A 17,843-nucleotide genomic window follows, 5' to 3' on the forward strand; every position below is an offset into this window, starting at 1 on the left:
AGAACTCCTACTTTGAGTACTTCTTCAACTCTTCGGAAGTGTCATCCACCATGTTACTCTGCTTTGCTTCGTGTGCCATTGCCCGGTATAGTTTGCATGCCACCACTGCCTTGACCATAGCTTCCTCTCCGTGCTGCCAGAAGAACATTGCCATCTTCTGCCGTTTCATCAATACTGCCCAAACCAATAGGTCGTTGTAAGGGTAGATAAAGCCTGCAGGTTCGTTGTCCTCAGAGGAATTTAATTCTTCTTTTGACTTCTTCCTCGACTTGTGCAAACCAGTGCTCTTGTCCTGTAAATACATGCAATGTGCAACAGAAAGTATAAATCAAGTGCAAACTAACAAGAACTTTCTCAAGCATTGTTTTTTTTTCAAACAACCTTTTAAACCATATTTTCCGACAAACATTAGTGCAAGTGTTGATGCATAACACAGTTTTGAGTTCTCTATATAATGTGGAATGGATTCTGCCCTGTCCACTCAAATGAAACTGTCTTCGTTTATGTATACACCTTTGTCATCTTTGCTCATCACAACTGTCTTCCTTTCTCATCATTCGTTGACCTATCTGCTGCCTTCAATACCATAGTTAACTTAGTTCATCTTAATGTGCAGGGGTAGCTCTCAACTGCTTCTACTCTGACCTCTCCAGAAGCTCATTCTTAGTCTCCTAATGCTTCAATTAGTTTAGGGTCAAACATTCTTTGTGAGGTAGCTCCCCAAGATTCTGTATTTGGTCCCATGCTATACTCCGTCTGTGTCTCTTGCCTGGGTACATACTTCTATTGATTTTGCATTTTGTATTGCTAATTTTCTGATGACATTCACATATGGCACTAAAATATCGTTGATATTCTTAAAGCTCTTTATGGGCCACATGTAGGTAGGTTCAGATATGCGACCCGCAAATTGCGAGTCAGAGCGACTCGCAATTTGCAAGTCGCAAATCCGAATGTAGGATGGTGTCCCTGACACCATCTGCGATTCGCAAGGGGGTCACAAATGCCCATCTCATGAATAATCATGAGGTGGGTCGCAATTTGCGACCCGCTTGCGAATGGCGGCACTCACAGGGATGGTGGCCTGCTGCGGACAGCAGACCACCATGTATGTGACTGCTTTTCAATAAAGCTGTTTTTTTTTTTTTTTGTAATGCAGCCCGTTTTCCTTAAAGGAAAACGAGATGCATTACAAAAAATAAAACATGAAATGTTTTTGTTTCATTTTTTCAGAGCAGGCAGTGGTCCGTAGGATAGGAAAAAATGCTTACAGTGACATTCACAACGGGGAAGGGATTCTACGGGGACCCCTTCCCTTTTGCAAATGTGTTAGCACCCATTTGAAATGGGTGCAAACTGCGATTGGTTTGTGACCATGTTCGCGGTCACAAAACAATCCTACATTTATTGCGAGTCGCAATTAGGACGGGAACACCCCTTCCTAATTGCGAGTCGCAAACCCGTTTTGCGATTCAGTAACCAGGTTACTGAATCGCAAAACTGGGTTTGTGGATTGCGATGTGCTTTTTGCACATCGCATACAACGAAATTCGCTGTTTGCGACATGCAAAAAGTTAGTACATGTGGCCCTTAGACTGCAAGTCACTGCACTCTCATGTTCAATTCATGTAAATCAGAGATCATCTCTTTCCTGCCCAGACAACGTCCTTCCCTCTACTACTCTCATTTAGTCATCCACTGACTTCTCATTTGCTAAACCAGAGCAAGAATCTTGGGCTCCTCTGTGATTCCCAAAGGATGATAGACTCCTTATTTCACTGACTGTCAGCAGCCCGACATCAGCAGCGTTATATTTGAAAACACAGCACCTGCCTTTCTTCCAACACTACAGGAAATCTCATAAGTGCACTTGTGATGAGTAATCTAAACTACTGCTACAGGTTGCTCATGGACCTCATCAAATAAGCCCAAATTGCAATAAAAACATTTGTCAATTTTGCAACTCAAAAGCCTGTTCTACGTCTTTGCAATCATCCCACCTCCCTTTTCTTGCTCATAAAAGGCTGGGACTTAGCTCACAGATGATAGCAACTCAAACTACTGACACTGGTCATTATTAAAGCTATAAGTGACATAGCCCCCCCCTTAAGTCTACAATAACCCTGTTCCTAATTACACCAATAGGATCTCCAAGCTTGGCCAACTTTCGCCTTCTCACTATTCCCAAACTCTCTCCGTCCTGTTTTGCACATTATACCTGCCAGTCCCCCACCACATGAATATCATCCTGCTTGAGCCTACAGCCACCCTCCCTTGCCACTTTTCTAAACAGTCTAAAAAAGACATCATATAAATCTGAAATCCTGTACATATGTACTAAACATTAGGTCCTCCTGATCCTCAATCCGGATTCTCAGATTTGATAACCATGCTTCAAATTGTGTAGATATTAATATCTATCTGTCTGTATATCTATCTATATATATATATATATATATATATATATATATATATATATATATATATATATATATATATATATATATATATATATATATGTTATTGGCTGAGTTGTGGGCTCATTGAGTATGAGGAATATACCTATTTGAAGGTGAATCCCCCAAGAATTCCCTGTATTTATTTTTTGCTAAAGATTCATAAAAACAAATGTCATTCTCCTGGCAGACCCATTGTCAGTATGATTGGTTCTCTTTCAGAAAATACATCTAGATATTTAGATATTTTTCCATGTCCCTATGTCACGGAGCTTCCTTCTTATCTACGTGACACAACAGACTTTCTATCTAAAATTGCTAACATTTCTTCGCAGGATACATAGCTCCTGGTGAGCATGGATGTGATATCTTTATATACATCAATCAAACATCAATTTGATATGGAAGCCTGTAGATATTTTCAAAAAGACGCGCTCCATAGAATTGGCACAACATACTGAAATGTTGATGACCATGCTATCATTCTGATTGACACATAGGGGGTCATTATGACCCCGGTGGTAGGTGATAATGTGGCGTTAGTACCGCCAACAGGCTGGTGGTACATACTGCCACATTATGACATTTGCAGGTTGGCTGCAGCCAACCCGCCAATTTACCATTCTTACCGCCATGGCGGTAGCAGCCGCCGGGCCGGAGATAACAATAACCAGCCCAGCGGCCGCTATTGTACCGCCGGCACCATTTTGAACCTGCCTACCGTCATGGATTTTGTGGTGTTCGCAATGCCACGAAAACCATGACGGTAGACCCTACCAGTGACAGGGAATTCCTTGTCGAACAGGGTCCGACAATCAGAGGCCCCAAGGCTCTGCAAGATGGTGGCACCCACCAGAGCCTAGGTGATGGCCGGTGGCTGCAGCAGAGAGCCCTGGGGCCTGGAGAACTGACTGGGGGCATCTTGTGGGAGAGACGCCAGAGGGTATGAGCGAGATTGCAGCCAGCCTCGGGCAGCGGAGAGCCCTGTGGCCGGCCCTGGCAGAAAGTGCAAACCCCGGCAGGCCCTTCAAGGGCAGTGGATGCTGAGGCAGAGAAGCGCTGCAGAAGTAGGAGGAGCACGGCCCAGGGTCCCCCTGCCTAGAGACGACGCACGGCACCAGACTGCTGGGGAGCCTTAACGCTGGCTAAGTGGGTAGAGGAGAGGAGCGGCAAAGTTGGAGCTGGAGGAGGGCGGGCTGCGTCTGAGACAAAGCATCAGGAATGAGGGAGCAGCGCATTGGGCCCCTCTGGCTGGCCCACCCTGGAGATACCCAGACAATCGGTGACGGAGGAGGGCCTGTGACTCGAGGTGGCTAAAGAGGTACTGGCTCAGTCCAAGTGGTTCCGCCTGGAGCCCTGACATTGCGGGCAGTGGTGGGCCCCTGGGCTGGTCAGGCATAGTGAACTGGATGGGGCTTGTCCCGCGGCTGTGGATTGGTGGTCCCCCTCACCCGAGTTGGAGGTCCGGGTGGGGCGCTGGAGGAGTTGCAGGCCCCTTGGAAGAAGCTGAGGGGTCGAGCCCTGATTGTCCCCTAGGCCCTGAACATCACTCATCTCACAGGGTACCCCCATACATGGAAAAGGCCACAGCCTGGGGGAAGCCTGGGTCAAGCCAAGAGACTGCGTGAGGTGGCTTGTCGTGGCTGAGGGCACTTGTGGAGTGCGCAGCTCAGACTGCGGTTCAACACCCTCAAGGGAACTGTGTGATCCCTGAGAGAAGAAGGCGGGGAGTGGAGCCTGATGGAGCTGGCCGGAGGGAACGGAGAGTGATGGCTGCCGCACGATCCAAGAAGGACAGATCGGTGAGAGACATGCTGACCAAACCCACAACAGGTAAAGCCAAGATGGTAGCCCCTGCTATGGAGCGGCACTAGCACGATGAGGATGGAGAGGGTCATTTCACTCGGCCTTTCTCAAAGGACTATTCACATCGCTGAGAGAGGACCTACAGGCGGTAAAGAGGGACCTGTTGCAGGATCTGAAGGAGGTGCGATGCGAGCTAGACAAGGTCGGTGAGAAAGTAGCCACACTGGAATAGCATCAGAAAAGCCACAACGAGGAGGTAGTGCAACGCCAGCAAGAAGTAATTCAGCTTCAAGAGCAACAAATTACGCTACAAGCACCCCCCTTAAGGAGCGCATACTCCAGCTGGTGGGAGAGCAACACTCTCTGAAGTTCCACAGCCACTTGCAGCTCCTCTATTAGGACCTGCCAGCAATCACCCTACAAAGGAGGAGAGACTTCAAACCAGTCACCTCCTACCTCAGAGACAAGGGGGTCTCCTACTCTTGGGGCCACCCCTTCTGCCTAATCTTCCAATGGGAGGGCAAATTGCACCAGCTGCGCTCACTGATGGAGGCTGATAGTTTGTTGCAGCTGGAGGAGACCCACGAGGAGTGCCCGCACTTGCCAAGACCTGACCGGTGGCGCTGGCAGACCGTCCCGCCAAAGAGCAGTAAACCAGACCCAGAGACAATGGCATCTGAATTAAGGGCGGTCCTGGAGTCTCTAATGCGGGACACGGTAAAGCCTGACAGGGAGTGAGAGAGCAAGGCCTAGTGGCACGAGACTACAACAGTCTGGGTAGAGGGATGGGGGGAGGGCGGGGAGGCGCCCCATTGAGGACAGACACTTAGGGTGTCAAAGCCCTAGAGCTCAGACTAATATTCTGGACTACGCCGGGAAGCTCCAGCTCCCCCGTATTAGACAAGGATCATCGCTTGGGGCGAGAGCTGATGCTGCTCACCATAGACACAGAGAAGACGTCCACTGGGCACACCTCCTGGCAACTCTGGAGCACTTTGTATACAGCCACCCGAAGGCCTCAGTCAGAGTCAACGGGGTGACCTCCGCCTCATTCCTTGTTGGTCGCAGGACCTGCCAGGGGTGCCCACTTTCTCCCTTTCTCTTTGCTCTGTACATGGAGCCATTTGCACAGCAGGTGAGGGATAGCCTAGAAGTTACTGGGGCTATATTTAGTGAAGAATATACCACAGCACACTACGCGGATGACGTGGTGGTTGCCTTGGACAATCCGCTAAGCACCCTCCTGGCTTTTCTGAAGGAGGTGGAGGCTTTTGGGGAGGTGTCAGGTTTTTGGCTAAACATCTTGAAATCTAAGGAACTTAGGCCCTCATTATGACATTGGCAGTAAGTACCGCTTACCGCCATGCTGACTGCCATCAAAATACCGCAGAGGATTACCGCTACCCATATTATGACCCACACATAGCAATCCGTCACTATACAGCCACACACACAAGTCCGCCATCCCAAAGGTCAGTGATAAACTGGCGGTAGCAAAACCCACACCGCTATGCCAACAAAACCATGCCCACAGCATTATGACCCACGAATCACCGCAGCAGACATTCAATGGCGCTAAACCATTGGTGGTACATACCTCTGCGCTCAAAATACACACAACCTAACAAAACAACACCACGTTGGACAATTAGAATAACACACACCTGACACACATACACATACCCACCCATACACCCACACCACTATAAAACACACACCCAAATTACCCACAACCCTTTACGACTACAAACAATTGCCACAGGAGAGATAGTAGGACCACAGACAAGACCACAGCCACACACCACCATCACCTATACACCATCCACGCACCTTACATCACACACCCCAACACAGCACCCCACACACCCTCACCCACACCACTCACACTACACACATGGCACCACAATGACACCCCAGGTTCTCAGAGAAGGAGCTAAAGGTCATGGTGGAGAAAATCATCCAGGTAGAGCTTCAGCTATTCAGATCACAGGTGCAGCAGAAATCCATTGCTAGGGAGATGGAGCTATGGCAGATAATCGTGGATAGGGTCAACGCTGTGTAACAGCACCCCAGAAAAAAGGATGACATCAGGAAGAGGTGGAATGACCTATGGGGGAAGGTACGTTCTACAGCAGAAAGACACCCCATAGCTGAACAGAAGACTGGTGGTGGACCCCAACCTCCTTCCCCACAACTAACAACATGGGAGGAGCAAGTCTTGGCAATCATGCATCCTGAGGGCCTGGCAGGAGTAGGAGGAGGACTGGACTCTGGTAAGTCAAATCTCTATTACTATCACCCCCCCACCTGCATGCCAGCACAAACCCCGCCCTTACCCTCACTCACCTCACACACACTCCACCATCACAACCCACCCTTCCCAATACCAAACTCTGCATGTAACACCAATGCACGGACCCCCATCACAGACCTGCATGGACACCCATCACTGAAGCATGCACACGAGAGAGAATCACCTAGCCCACCAAATAATTACTCACACAAGGCAAAGCTGACAGGGAAATAACTACCATACAGGGCAACACACCCATGCACAAGATGACACACACAGAAACAATAACACTGCATTTACACCCCACAGGTCCCCTACCCAACGTCACGAAGAGAGGGTGCCAGGAAAATTAAGTCCACCCCCAAAAAAGGCCCACAGTGATGACAGCAGCTCTGGACACCTGGATCTGGATGACCAACCTGGCCCATCAGGGATCTCTGGATAGTTGGTAACCCTGGCAGAGTCCCATACCACCACAGAGCCTCCCCCCTCAGGAAACACCAGCACAGTACCCACCCAGCGGGCCCATTCCTCTGTCCCTGGGACACATCAATCAGCAGTGTGTCCACCACTACAGGGACCCCAGGCCACCCCACAAACACAGGATGATCAGGGACCTGGGGTCAGTGGCAGTGGGCACGCAGTTCAGGGGACAGAGGCACAGAACAACAGGGAAGCTAGGTGGACTGCTGTCGACAGGGGGAGGACAGGCCCAGGGAACTGACTCTCCAGGAGGCACTCACCAACATCCTGGGAGCATACCACCATTCCCAGGAGACGATGGGCCAGATACTGGACAAGTTGCAGGAGACCCAGCGGCTGCAGGAAGGACAGAACCTGGGGATCAGGGAGGACTCGAAGGACATCAACACCACCCTGGGCACCATTGCAGGGGTGCTGGCAGACATGTCCAACACCATGACGGAGGCAGTGGCACACCACCGGGCCCCTGACACTAGCCAAACCAATGAACAGCCTTCCACCTCCGCTGCCGCTAGTGGACAGGAGGCCGGCCACAGGAACAACAGGCCACCAGCACCCCACCCACTGCAGAAGGAGAACCTCCCCGCAAACGGTCCCTTCGATCCAGGCAGAAGCCAGAGACTATTGCCAAGACCCCTACCAGGAAATAAGACTCTTCCTTGTGTCCCACTCTGTCACTCTGTTCACCTCGAATTGCCACTGCTCACCTTCCTATGCCCCCTTGGACAATGCACCTGTGATATAAATAGACTGGACTCGATCATGGACATTCCTCCACCATCACCCTAGCCCATTGCACACCCCCCTCTACTTATCAGCACCTAAATAAACACCATTTGAATAAATACAAGTATGGGGTCTGTATGGAGTATGTATTTGTTTAACATGCATTAAACACTGCAATACAACTGTACAGTAATGCATACATAGGAATGACCTGTAGTTGGCTGGAGTCAACACACCATGAGCAATAGTGGGGCACAAATATCTGGAAATAGAGATGCCAAAGGGTACAGAAAGTGGCCATAGAAGTGGGAAAATCAGCCTGCCAGTGACAATGTCAAACACAAAACTGTCAATGTAAAGGGAAATTACAGTGTCTTACCTGTGTGTCATTGGAAGTATTGTCGTATTATTGAACTCCTGTTGTCCTCATTTTCATCCTCTGCCTCTTCATGTTCACTGTCCACAGGGTCCACTGCTGCCACACATCTACTGCCTCTTCCTTATGCAGAAAAGGCGCCTGGCGACGTAAGGCAAGGTTGTGCAACATACAGCATGCCACGATAACCTGGCACACCTTTTTGCGTGAGTAGTACAGGGATCCACCTGTTAGACGGAGGCAACGAAACCTGGCCTACAGGAGGCTGAATGTCCTTTCTATTATTCTTCTTGGTCACCCATGTGCCTCATTGTAACCTTCTTCTGCCCTTGTCCTGGGATTCCTCACAAGGGTCAGTAGCTACGAGAGGTTGGGGTAACCAGAGTCACCTGCAAATATCGAGGGACAACTGTTAGACACACACTAATCCTTAGGGCCCACACCATACCCATACACCAAAACCTACTGGGTGGGAACCAGGGCTCCCCTATTAGCCACACCTGGTGCCTCTGGAGTTGAGCCATCACATATGGGATGCTGCTATTCCTCAGGATAAAGGCATCATGCACAGTCTTAGGATACTTTGCATTGACATGGGAGATGTACTGGTCCGCCAGGCACACTATCTGCAAATTCATGGAGTGAAAGCTCTTTCGATTTCTGAACACCTGTTCATTTCTCCGGAGGGGGGGGCAAATGCAATATGTGTGCCATCTGTTGCCCCAATAATGTTGGGGATATGTCCCATTGCATAGAAATCAGCTTTCACTGTGGCCAAATCCTCCACCTGGGGGAAAACAATGTAGCTGCGCATGTGTTTAATTAGGGCAGACAACACTCTGGTCGGCACTATTGAGAACATTGGCTGAGACATTCCTGCTGCCAAGCCTACTGTCACTTGGAAGGAGCCACTTGCCAGGAAATGGAGTACTGAGAGCACTTGCACAAGATGGGGGATCCCGCTGGGCTGATGGATAGCAGATATCAGTTCAGGTTCCAATTGGGCACACAGCTCTGTGATTGTGGCCCTGTCCAGTCTATAGGTGAGGGTAATGTGCCTGTCCTCCATTCTTGCCAAGTCCACCAGGGGCCTGTAAACGGGGGGATGTCTCCATCTCCTATTCATCCGCAGCGGTTGCAATCTAAGGGGCAAGCGGTGAGCATCTGTTCAGTATTCCATATTTCCAAACACTACACTGCATGGCATGTTGTGACTATAACAGTATATTGTTGGATAGGCCCAAATGGTGCCTATGTGTACTGTGATGCAGTTAGGTACCATGGCCTGCCCCCTCCGAAATGGTGTCCGCCTGTCCTGTATGGAGGGACAGATGGAAATGAGGTAATTCCGCTGACGTTGTGTGCCGTTGCGACCTGCATGCACTACATCCTCATCCACTACCACCATCATGCCTATCACTACACACCCCTCACTGGCAGTCACCACCCCCACATCCATGCACATGTCCCCTGGGTCCTCTCCCACTGTGTCTGTGCTCCCCTCCTCCCAAAGTACACAAACGCAAGCACTCAGACACCCAACAGCCATCCACCTCACAATAGCATCCAGCCCATGCACCTGCACCCAAACACAGCAGACAGACACCTCCTACAACCACTTCCTCTTCCTCCACTCCCAAACCTTCACCCTCTTCCCACCCCAATGTCCCTAAGAAGCTTTTCCTCTCCACCATTGACCTCTTCCCTACCCCTGCCCCCGTCCTTCTCGTTGGGCCAGGGTGGTCAGAGACCAGGAGAGAACCTCAGCCACCCAGTCCATGGCCACAGTAGTGTCGACAGCTACTGCAGGTGGGAAAGGATCCCGGGCAACAGGCAGCAACACTGACCGGGTGCCTGCACCAGGTGCATCAAGGAAGGACAAGGAGGCACCACCACCTGCGACAGGGAAGGGCAAGGAGGCACCACCACCAGTGCCTAGAAAGGGCAAGGAGGCACCACCAGCTGCAGGAAGGAAGGGCAAGGGGTAATCCCCAGCTGCTGACAGGCACGGCAAGGGGCCTGCACCACCAGGCAGGAAGGACAGGAGGCCTGTTGCTGGGACTCATTCTGAGCCCCCACCACCAACCATGGCGGTTCAGCTGTCCGAGGCTTCAGGGGAAGGGCTGGAGCCTCCCCCCACCAGTGCCAGCACCGCCACCAGCACCACTGCCAGCAGCAGCAGCCCCAGTGGGCAGCCGTCCGGGGCTGCATGGGATGGGCTGCGCCTCCCCCCACTACTGCTAGCACCAACAACAGCCCCGCCACTGCCACCAATGAGCAGCCATCACCACCGGCAGACAGTATGTATTCCTGCCTCCATGTCCTGTCCCCTGCATATCCTGTGGGTCTGATACCCAGGTGAGAGACTGTGACCTTGCACTCCCCAAGATCTGCATCACAGGGCACAATGCCCCCTCCAGAACCAGTGGAGAAGCCATCCACTCACTCCATCCTTCCCAGGATAAAGCACACTGGGCACAAGGCCCTCTCCAGAACCAGTGGAAGAAGCCATCCACTCACCCCATCCTTCCCAGGATGAAGCATACTGGGCACAAGGCCCCTCCAGAACCAGTGGAAGAAGCCATCCGCTCACCCCATCCTTCCCAGGATGAAGCACACTGGGCACAAGGCCCCCTCCAGAACCAGTGGAGACGCCATCCACCCACCCCTTCCTTCCTAGGATGAAGCACACTAGGTTCAATGCTCCCTCCAGAACCAGTGGAGAAGCCGTCCACTCACCCCATCCTTCCCAGGATGAAGCACACTGGGCACAAGGCCCCCTCCAGAACCAGTGGAGAAGCTATCCACTTGAGAGACTGTGGCCTTGCACTCCCCAGGACCAACCAGTTGGCAAACCACCCACTAGAGAGACTGTGGCCTTGCACTCCCCAGGACCATGCACAGGGCATTTAGCCCGCTCCAGGACCAGTGGTATTGTACCATCTTCCGGATGAGGTGCCCCCCATTCCCTGTCCCCCTGAGGTGCCTGTGTATTTTTGACCTGATGCCCCTGCAGTGTTCTCTCTGTGTTGTTGCAGGAGTGAGGTGGGGCCTCAGCCTATGTGATGTGGCCCTGTGGCCCACGGACATTGAGGACTGGGCAGTGTCCCTACATTTGCAAATATGTATGGACGTTTGTATTTTGGTGCACTTATTCATGTTATTTTATTGTATTACACTGACTTTCTTCAAATCATTTTATCCTTGCATTATTCCTAGGGGCACGGGTGGATATGTAATGTTACTGCATCTGGTTGTGTGTGTGGTGTTGGGGGTGGAGGTGAGGGTGTTGCGTGTTGCGTGTGTGTGTGTCACTCTCTTTTTCCTCTCCCCCTCCCTTGTGTGCTAGGTGGCAGCACTCACCGTGGTCATCTTCACCGGCGTTGGTGTTCATAATGCAGGAAAAGGTAGACGATCATGGGAAATATGTGCAACTCGGGCTCCATGGCATCGTGGTTGTTCCCTGAGTCGCCAGAGGTGAATCCTCTGATTTCTGTGTTCTGTTTCTGCTGTGCTTTTGATGTCGTTGGTACCGCCTCGGAAAAGGTGGCGGATAGGCCTGTCGTAATAGTGTGGGCGGTACATTGTCTTCCACCTGGCTGTTGGCAGTTACCGCTGTGGTTCTTGTTGATACTGCCATGGCGGTCAGTGTTTTAAAGTGGCTGTATGTCTGAGCGGTTTACGCCGTGGTCATAATTTCATTTTTTTTACCGCCGCTTTATGGCGAGTTTGTCGAGTAGAGAGGTGGTGTTTGGATCGGTGGGGTCCTGGAGGTGGATATTCAGGTCGGCAAGGAGGAGGTAGTCATTTGATGCCAGGGCCTGGGGGGTAGCGATGTCTACAATGTCTATGAAAGCTGGGCGGGCTGGGTGACCTGTACACCAGGGTGCCGTGGATGGAGGAGTTGTGGTTGGAGTGGACCAGGAAGTGAATGTTTTCTATGGTGGTGCATTGTTCTTCTGGGACGGGCTTGACACGTAGTGAGGACTTGTATATGATGGCGAGTCCTCCGTCTGTCCAGGAGGGCCGGTCCCTCCTTGGGATGCTGTATCTGTCAGGAATGGCGATGGCGATGTCTGATCCCGAGGTGGGGCTGGTCCAGGTCTAGGTAAGGACGGCGATGTCCGGTCGGGAGGAGCCAATGAAATCCCAGAGTTCGGTGGCGTGCTTTTGGAGGGAGTGGGTGTTCAGGAGCAAACAGCTGATGGGGTGTGGAGGTTATTAGTATCTCTGTGTGCAGAGAGTACCTTCAGCTTGTTGAGGCTGGTGCTGAAGTTGCAGTTCCTGCAGGTGAAAGGTCGTGGGTGTCCTTGGGGGAGATGATGCAGCAGTTGCTTAGACGTCCAGTGTTGAGGTGGAGGAAGGTCTCGGTGTCGTAACTGATGCAGGTCAGGGGGTGGTTTAACAGACATCAAGGGTTCCTGGTGCAAGGCGCAGTCCGGGCACGGAAGGGTGCAGACAGGCTTGCCTTTGACCACTGCACGCGTCCGCCATTAGGAAGGGGAGGGGGTGGGGGGAGCGCTCAGGTGGGAGGCGGGAGTGCAGAAAATCTCAACATTCTAGGGCACAGGGAAATGTCAAATATTCCCAACTTATGTTCTTTCTGGAGTTTAATAAAGAACACAAGGCACTAACAACCACCCTGACATGTAATTGGCATGTTTTGCAACAAATTGAACATATAAGGACAAAGACGGGCCCACACCCTCAGATCACATATCAAAAAGTGTGATCACTGGGTAATAATTTAACAAAAGTTATGTTAATGAAAAAGGGGAACATAGCGTTACTGGCAAAAAAGAGTCTGGGGGTTTTGGAGCTGTGGCCATTACAAAGCATGCAAATTTGCTATGAACACACAGGCCCTCATTCTGACCTTGGCGGTCGGCGGAGAGGCGGCGGTCGGACCGCGAACAGACCGGCGGTCAGAAAAATGGCATTCTGACCGCGGCGGTCACCGCCGCAATCGACCGCCACTTCCCCACTCCGACCGCCACGGCTGGAGTTTGCGCACTCCGGCCCGGCGGTCGTCCCAAGACCGCCAACGGTATCATGACCCTGCCTACCGCCGCGGTTTCTGGCGGTCGGGAACCGCCATGCGAACCATGGCGGTAAGCACTATCGGGGCCAGGGAATTCCTTCTCTGGCACTGATAGGGGTCTCCCCCACCCCCACTACCCACCCGAGTCCTCCCCCCACACCCTCCACCCCCCTGCCACCCCCCTGCCACCCCCCAGAGGTGGTACGAACCCCCTCCCCACCCCCACCCCGACATGCACATACATGCACCCCGACATGCACACACCCCCAACATGCACATATACACACCCCCTACACACACATACACAACGGGGACACATACCCGCACACATACATGCAGACATGCGCACCTGCCGAACAGCACACATTACCCATAGACACAGCAGCACCCCCCGCCCGCATACACGCACTCACACACCCCCTCTACACACTCACACGCACACCTCCATGCACGCCCACATCACACAACACCCCCCCTCCCCCTCCCCTCACGGACGGTCAACTTACCTTGTGCGTTGGTCCTCCGGGAGGCGACGGGAGCCATGGGGAGGTGACCGCCAACAGAACACCGCCAACAGAAGACCGCCACACAGATATGTGGGTCGTAATTCTGTGGGCGGTGTTCTGCTGGCGTGGCGGTGGAGGTTGACCAGTCTCCACTTTTCCGCCGACCGCCAGTGTGGCTGCTGGCGGTTTCCCGGCGGAACGCTCCCAGCGGTCGGAATGCGCACAGCGGCATACCGCCGCGGTCAGCGGTCTTCACCGCGGCGGTAACTCGACGGTCTCGCGAAAAGACCGCCAAGGTCAGAATGAGGGCCACAGTCCTTTGTGACATTTGAAGGGAGAGTGTGCCCTATTACAGAGAGGATCACATTTGCCACTGAATTTGTAGTGTATGTCATCCGATGTGCATGTCTAAACAAATATGTTGGGAGCACTATTCATAAGTTGAAAATTTTATTTTTGCAACATCTTAGAGCCATTTAGAATCAAGACAGATAATTTCCTATGGCAAAATATTTTTGGGATGTGCATGAAGGAGATTGCAAGAGTTTGACTTTCTTTGGAATAAAACATGTTAAGATCGACTCCAGAAAGGGAGACAGGGTACTGGAATTAAGCAGAATGGAACCCAGGATGATTTTATCTTTGGAGACAGAGAAACCATGGGGGCACAACTTAGATGCAGAATTATATGTGCACATTTAGAGATAGGATGGGAATCTGTCAGAAATGGAATAGGTTGGTAATAAGACAATGATTGTTGTCCTTATAGTGGTTCCCCCACCTGCTTTCAGCCAATTGAACAACTTTTCCCATGGATGTGTCCCGTCAGAATATGGTATTCATAACGATAGGAAATTAATTATTATATATATATATATATATATATGGAGTAACAACAGCAGAGTGTATTATAATGAGGTATTCATTTTCCTATAGGTGAAGTGGTGGATTGTAAGTTTTGCACTTTGTTTGAAGTATATTGTAAGCGGTTGTCCTGGCGTGTTACCCCGTTCTGTCTCTTGGTTTTTGACAACACCTGGCACTTTATTTAATTAGCAATAAGGTATGGTTATGTGCAATCTAGAATGATTGATAACTGCTTTGATCCTCCTGAATACAACACATATCACTTTAATATCTGGTAGAATCGAATTAGCATATAGAGACTAATTTGCAATTTGCACATTATTTGTTATGTGGCAATATTTGACACTTTATACAACAGTTAATGTGGTATGGTTATGTGCAATCTTGGAACATTGTTGACTGCCATGATTTTGCAGTGTATAGCACAGGTCACTTTAACAGGTGGCAGGATTGAGGAGCCATATATACACTAACTATTTGCACTTCATTTGATATACGCTGTTTATTTTATGATAGCACTTGACACTTTATGCAATACGTATTGAGGGATGGTTATGTGCATTTAAAGAACATTAACAACTGGCAAGATCTTGCATTACATAGCACATGTCACTTTAATATTGGGCATTTATGAGGTGCCACAGAGAGACCTGTCTGTCTTATGGTATTTTATGGGACATTTATGTGAGCAGATGTACACAGAGCATTTCTAAGAAATACAGTACTGTTTACTGTAAATTATTGTGAAACAAGCAAATTTAACAATGCAACACTTTACCTTATATCTGTTAGACTTTATGCACTTTAATTTCCAACAGTGTAGTTTGCACCGCACTAGCCAATTTACATATTTGTTGCCTGGTATGGGGCCATCTAAAGAAAGGGACGTATTGAGTAGCCATTACATGGGCGGTATAGATGTGACTTTCCAATCCTGACTGATATTTTATAGTCTGTACAGCATATGTCATGTTTGCAACTGGAGACCTATAGTTGTTGTATTGAGATGCACATAACCAGTACCACATCATTCTGGATATTTGTTCTGGATATAGCAGATGAATCATTTGTATAGAATCGCAATTATGTACATCACATTTTATGAGCTCTATGCCAGGCGAATATCAGAATTTGGTTCCGATTATTAGCTATATGTTATACATATTTGATGTCGCTAATTCAGTATGATAATTTGTTTGATATAAGCTATTACAAACCTTGGGCTTGGGATTTATGCAATTACAAACTTTGGGTTTGGGATTTATGCAATCTGTAGTTATGTAGGATATTATTTTATTGAACATGATCAAATATGTGTTTAGAATTAGCATTGGATCATATGCAAATGAAACATTGATATCCCATAGTTACGATTAGGAAGGTGATGTCATGCTTATTATTTGTATTGCACAATTATGTGTTTAATAGATGGAGAATTGAATTTTACGAAAATCAGAATTTGACATCTAATGTTACAGTGATATTATCAATGATGTTATAAAAGATGCCATGAGTGCTGTAATATCTGGGATAATTAGCAGTGCATGGCGAGGACGCGAGCTATAGTTAAATACCACACAGCCACCCCATGCATTATATTCATTGCCTCAGGGAGGTGGCGGTCCCCAGGGTGTGGGGTGCTGTGTGCCCCACATACATTATATTTATTGCCCTGGGGAAGTGGCTGTCCCCTGGGCGTGGGGGGCCACACGCGTCCTATACATTACATTTATTGACCCGGTGAGGTGGCGGTCCCCGGGGGGGCTTCACAGGCCCACTGCATACAATATTAAAGACCATGCTCCCTTGACCCTGGGAGGTCACGGTCCAAAGGGTTCAGCGGGGCTACATACATTAAAGGGCATTTGCTGTAGAGAGGTGGTGGTCCCCGGGGCACAGGGGGAAACACAGCCCCTCCACCTACATTACATACATTGCCCCGGGGAGGTGGCGGTCCTCAGGGTACAGACGATTGCACAGGCCTGTCACATACATAAAAAATGATTGCCCTGGGGAAGATGCGGTCCCCGGGGTGCGAGGGGTACTGCGCGGGCACCCCCCCCATACATTAAATGCAGTGCCCTGGGGAGGTGGTTGCCCCAGGGCTTTGATAAGCATCGGGGGAACCCTGCGCCCCCTACTATACTTTGTGAATGCCCCCAGGACCTAACCCACTCAGGGAAAAACAAAAAACAAGCGAGGGAGACTGTGCTTGCTTTTTTTGTACTCCACTGTGAAATTCACAAATATTCACAATTTTCATGTGAATTTAAAAAAATGCTTTTTTAGACCCAGGAAGGTCCCCGGGTGCCCCCTCGACCGACACTAAGGACTTAGGGTAAGACTTCTTTGCCACCCCTTTTTTGTGTTATTTTTAGGCTTGACTAAAGCCGAGTCTCAAAATGGCTGTCAACACTTCCTGGTTGAAATGTCGGCAGGCAATCAGATCTCTGCACAATATTGGGAGGATTTGGGAATCCTTCGTGCCTCAAGTTATACAAATGTGTTTTCCCTTTAATTTCTCTTACATAACTGAACGGATTTACACCAAATAACAAAAAGCGTAATATGCGTACTGAAAGCAACCTTTCTGCCAAATTTGGTTTGGACTGTAGTCGTGTTCAAAACTCCTATGGAAATTAACATGGGAAATGCACTTTTTTTTACCCCCATTTTTAATTAGCATTTGCATGAACGATCACCCCTAAACTTCCTATGCACAACAAGATTCTTGGTTACACTTTATTTGGAAAATTTAGTGAAGATTTGTCAAATGGTGCCAAAGATATAGACAAGTCAAAAAAATGTTTTTTCTGTGGAAAATATGTACTAACTATAACTACAGACTGATGACTGCCAGTAGGTTATATATATATGTATGTGTATATGTATATATTTACCTACTGGCAGTCGGTAGTTATACTTAGGTCCTAGTTTCCATAGGAAAAGCATTTTTGTTTTGCCTATAACTTTGGTGCCGTCTGACGAATCTTCACTAAATTTTCAAAATTAATACAACAGTCGGGGGTGTGTCCAACAGCCAGACAAGATGGCCACTCTCTTCTCTAATGTGGCTCCGATCCCCCGATTGATTTAGTCCTCTCAACATCTGCTACTCCATTAGTCCCTTGGGTGTAAGGACTCGGAATGAGGTCCAGAAAGCCCAGGGAACCGGCTGAGTTGTTCTGGACGTTCCAGCTCATGTGCTGAAAGAAAATGCTTGATATGGGCTCCATCGCTAGAGGGGTTCCGGCCCAGCATCTACATTCGATACCAGCGGCGCAGTGCT

At 49.5% G+C, this 17,843-nt stretch overlaps 1 protein-coding gene across 1 annotated transcript in view; it reads right to left on the reverse strand.

Annotated features, from left to right (window-relative positions):
• Positions 1-17,843, reverse strand: part of TRPM6 (transient receptor potential cation channel subfamily M member 6) — a 1,083,502-nt gene that overhangs the window by 432,922 nt on the left and 632,737 nt on the right. The window contains exon 16 of the mRNA XM_069229129.1: positions 12-292. Within this exon, the coding sequence (XP_069085230.1) occupies positions 12-292 (281 nt within the window). The remainder of the gene's footprint in view (positions 1-11; positions 293-17,843) is intronic.

The sequence above is a fragment of the Pleurodeles waltl genome, chromosome 1_1 (genome assembly GCF_031143425.1).
Source record: "Pleurodeles waltl isolate 20211129_DDA chromosome 1_1, aPleWal1.hap1.20221129, whole genome shotgun sequence".
NCBI lineage: Eukaryota > Metazoa > Chordata > Amphibia > Caudata > Salamandridae > Pleurodeles > Pleurodeles waltl.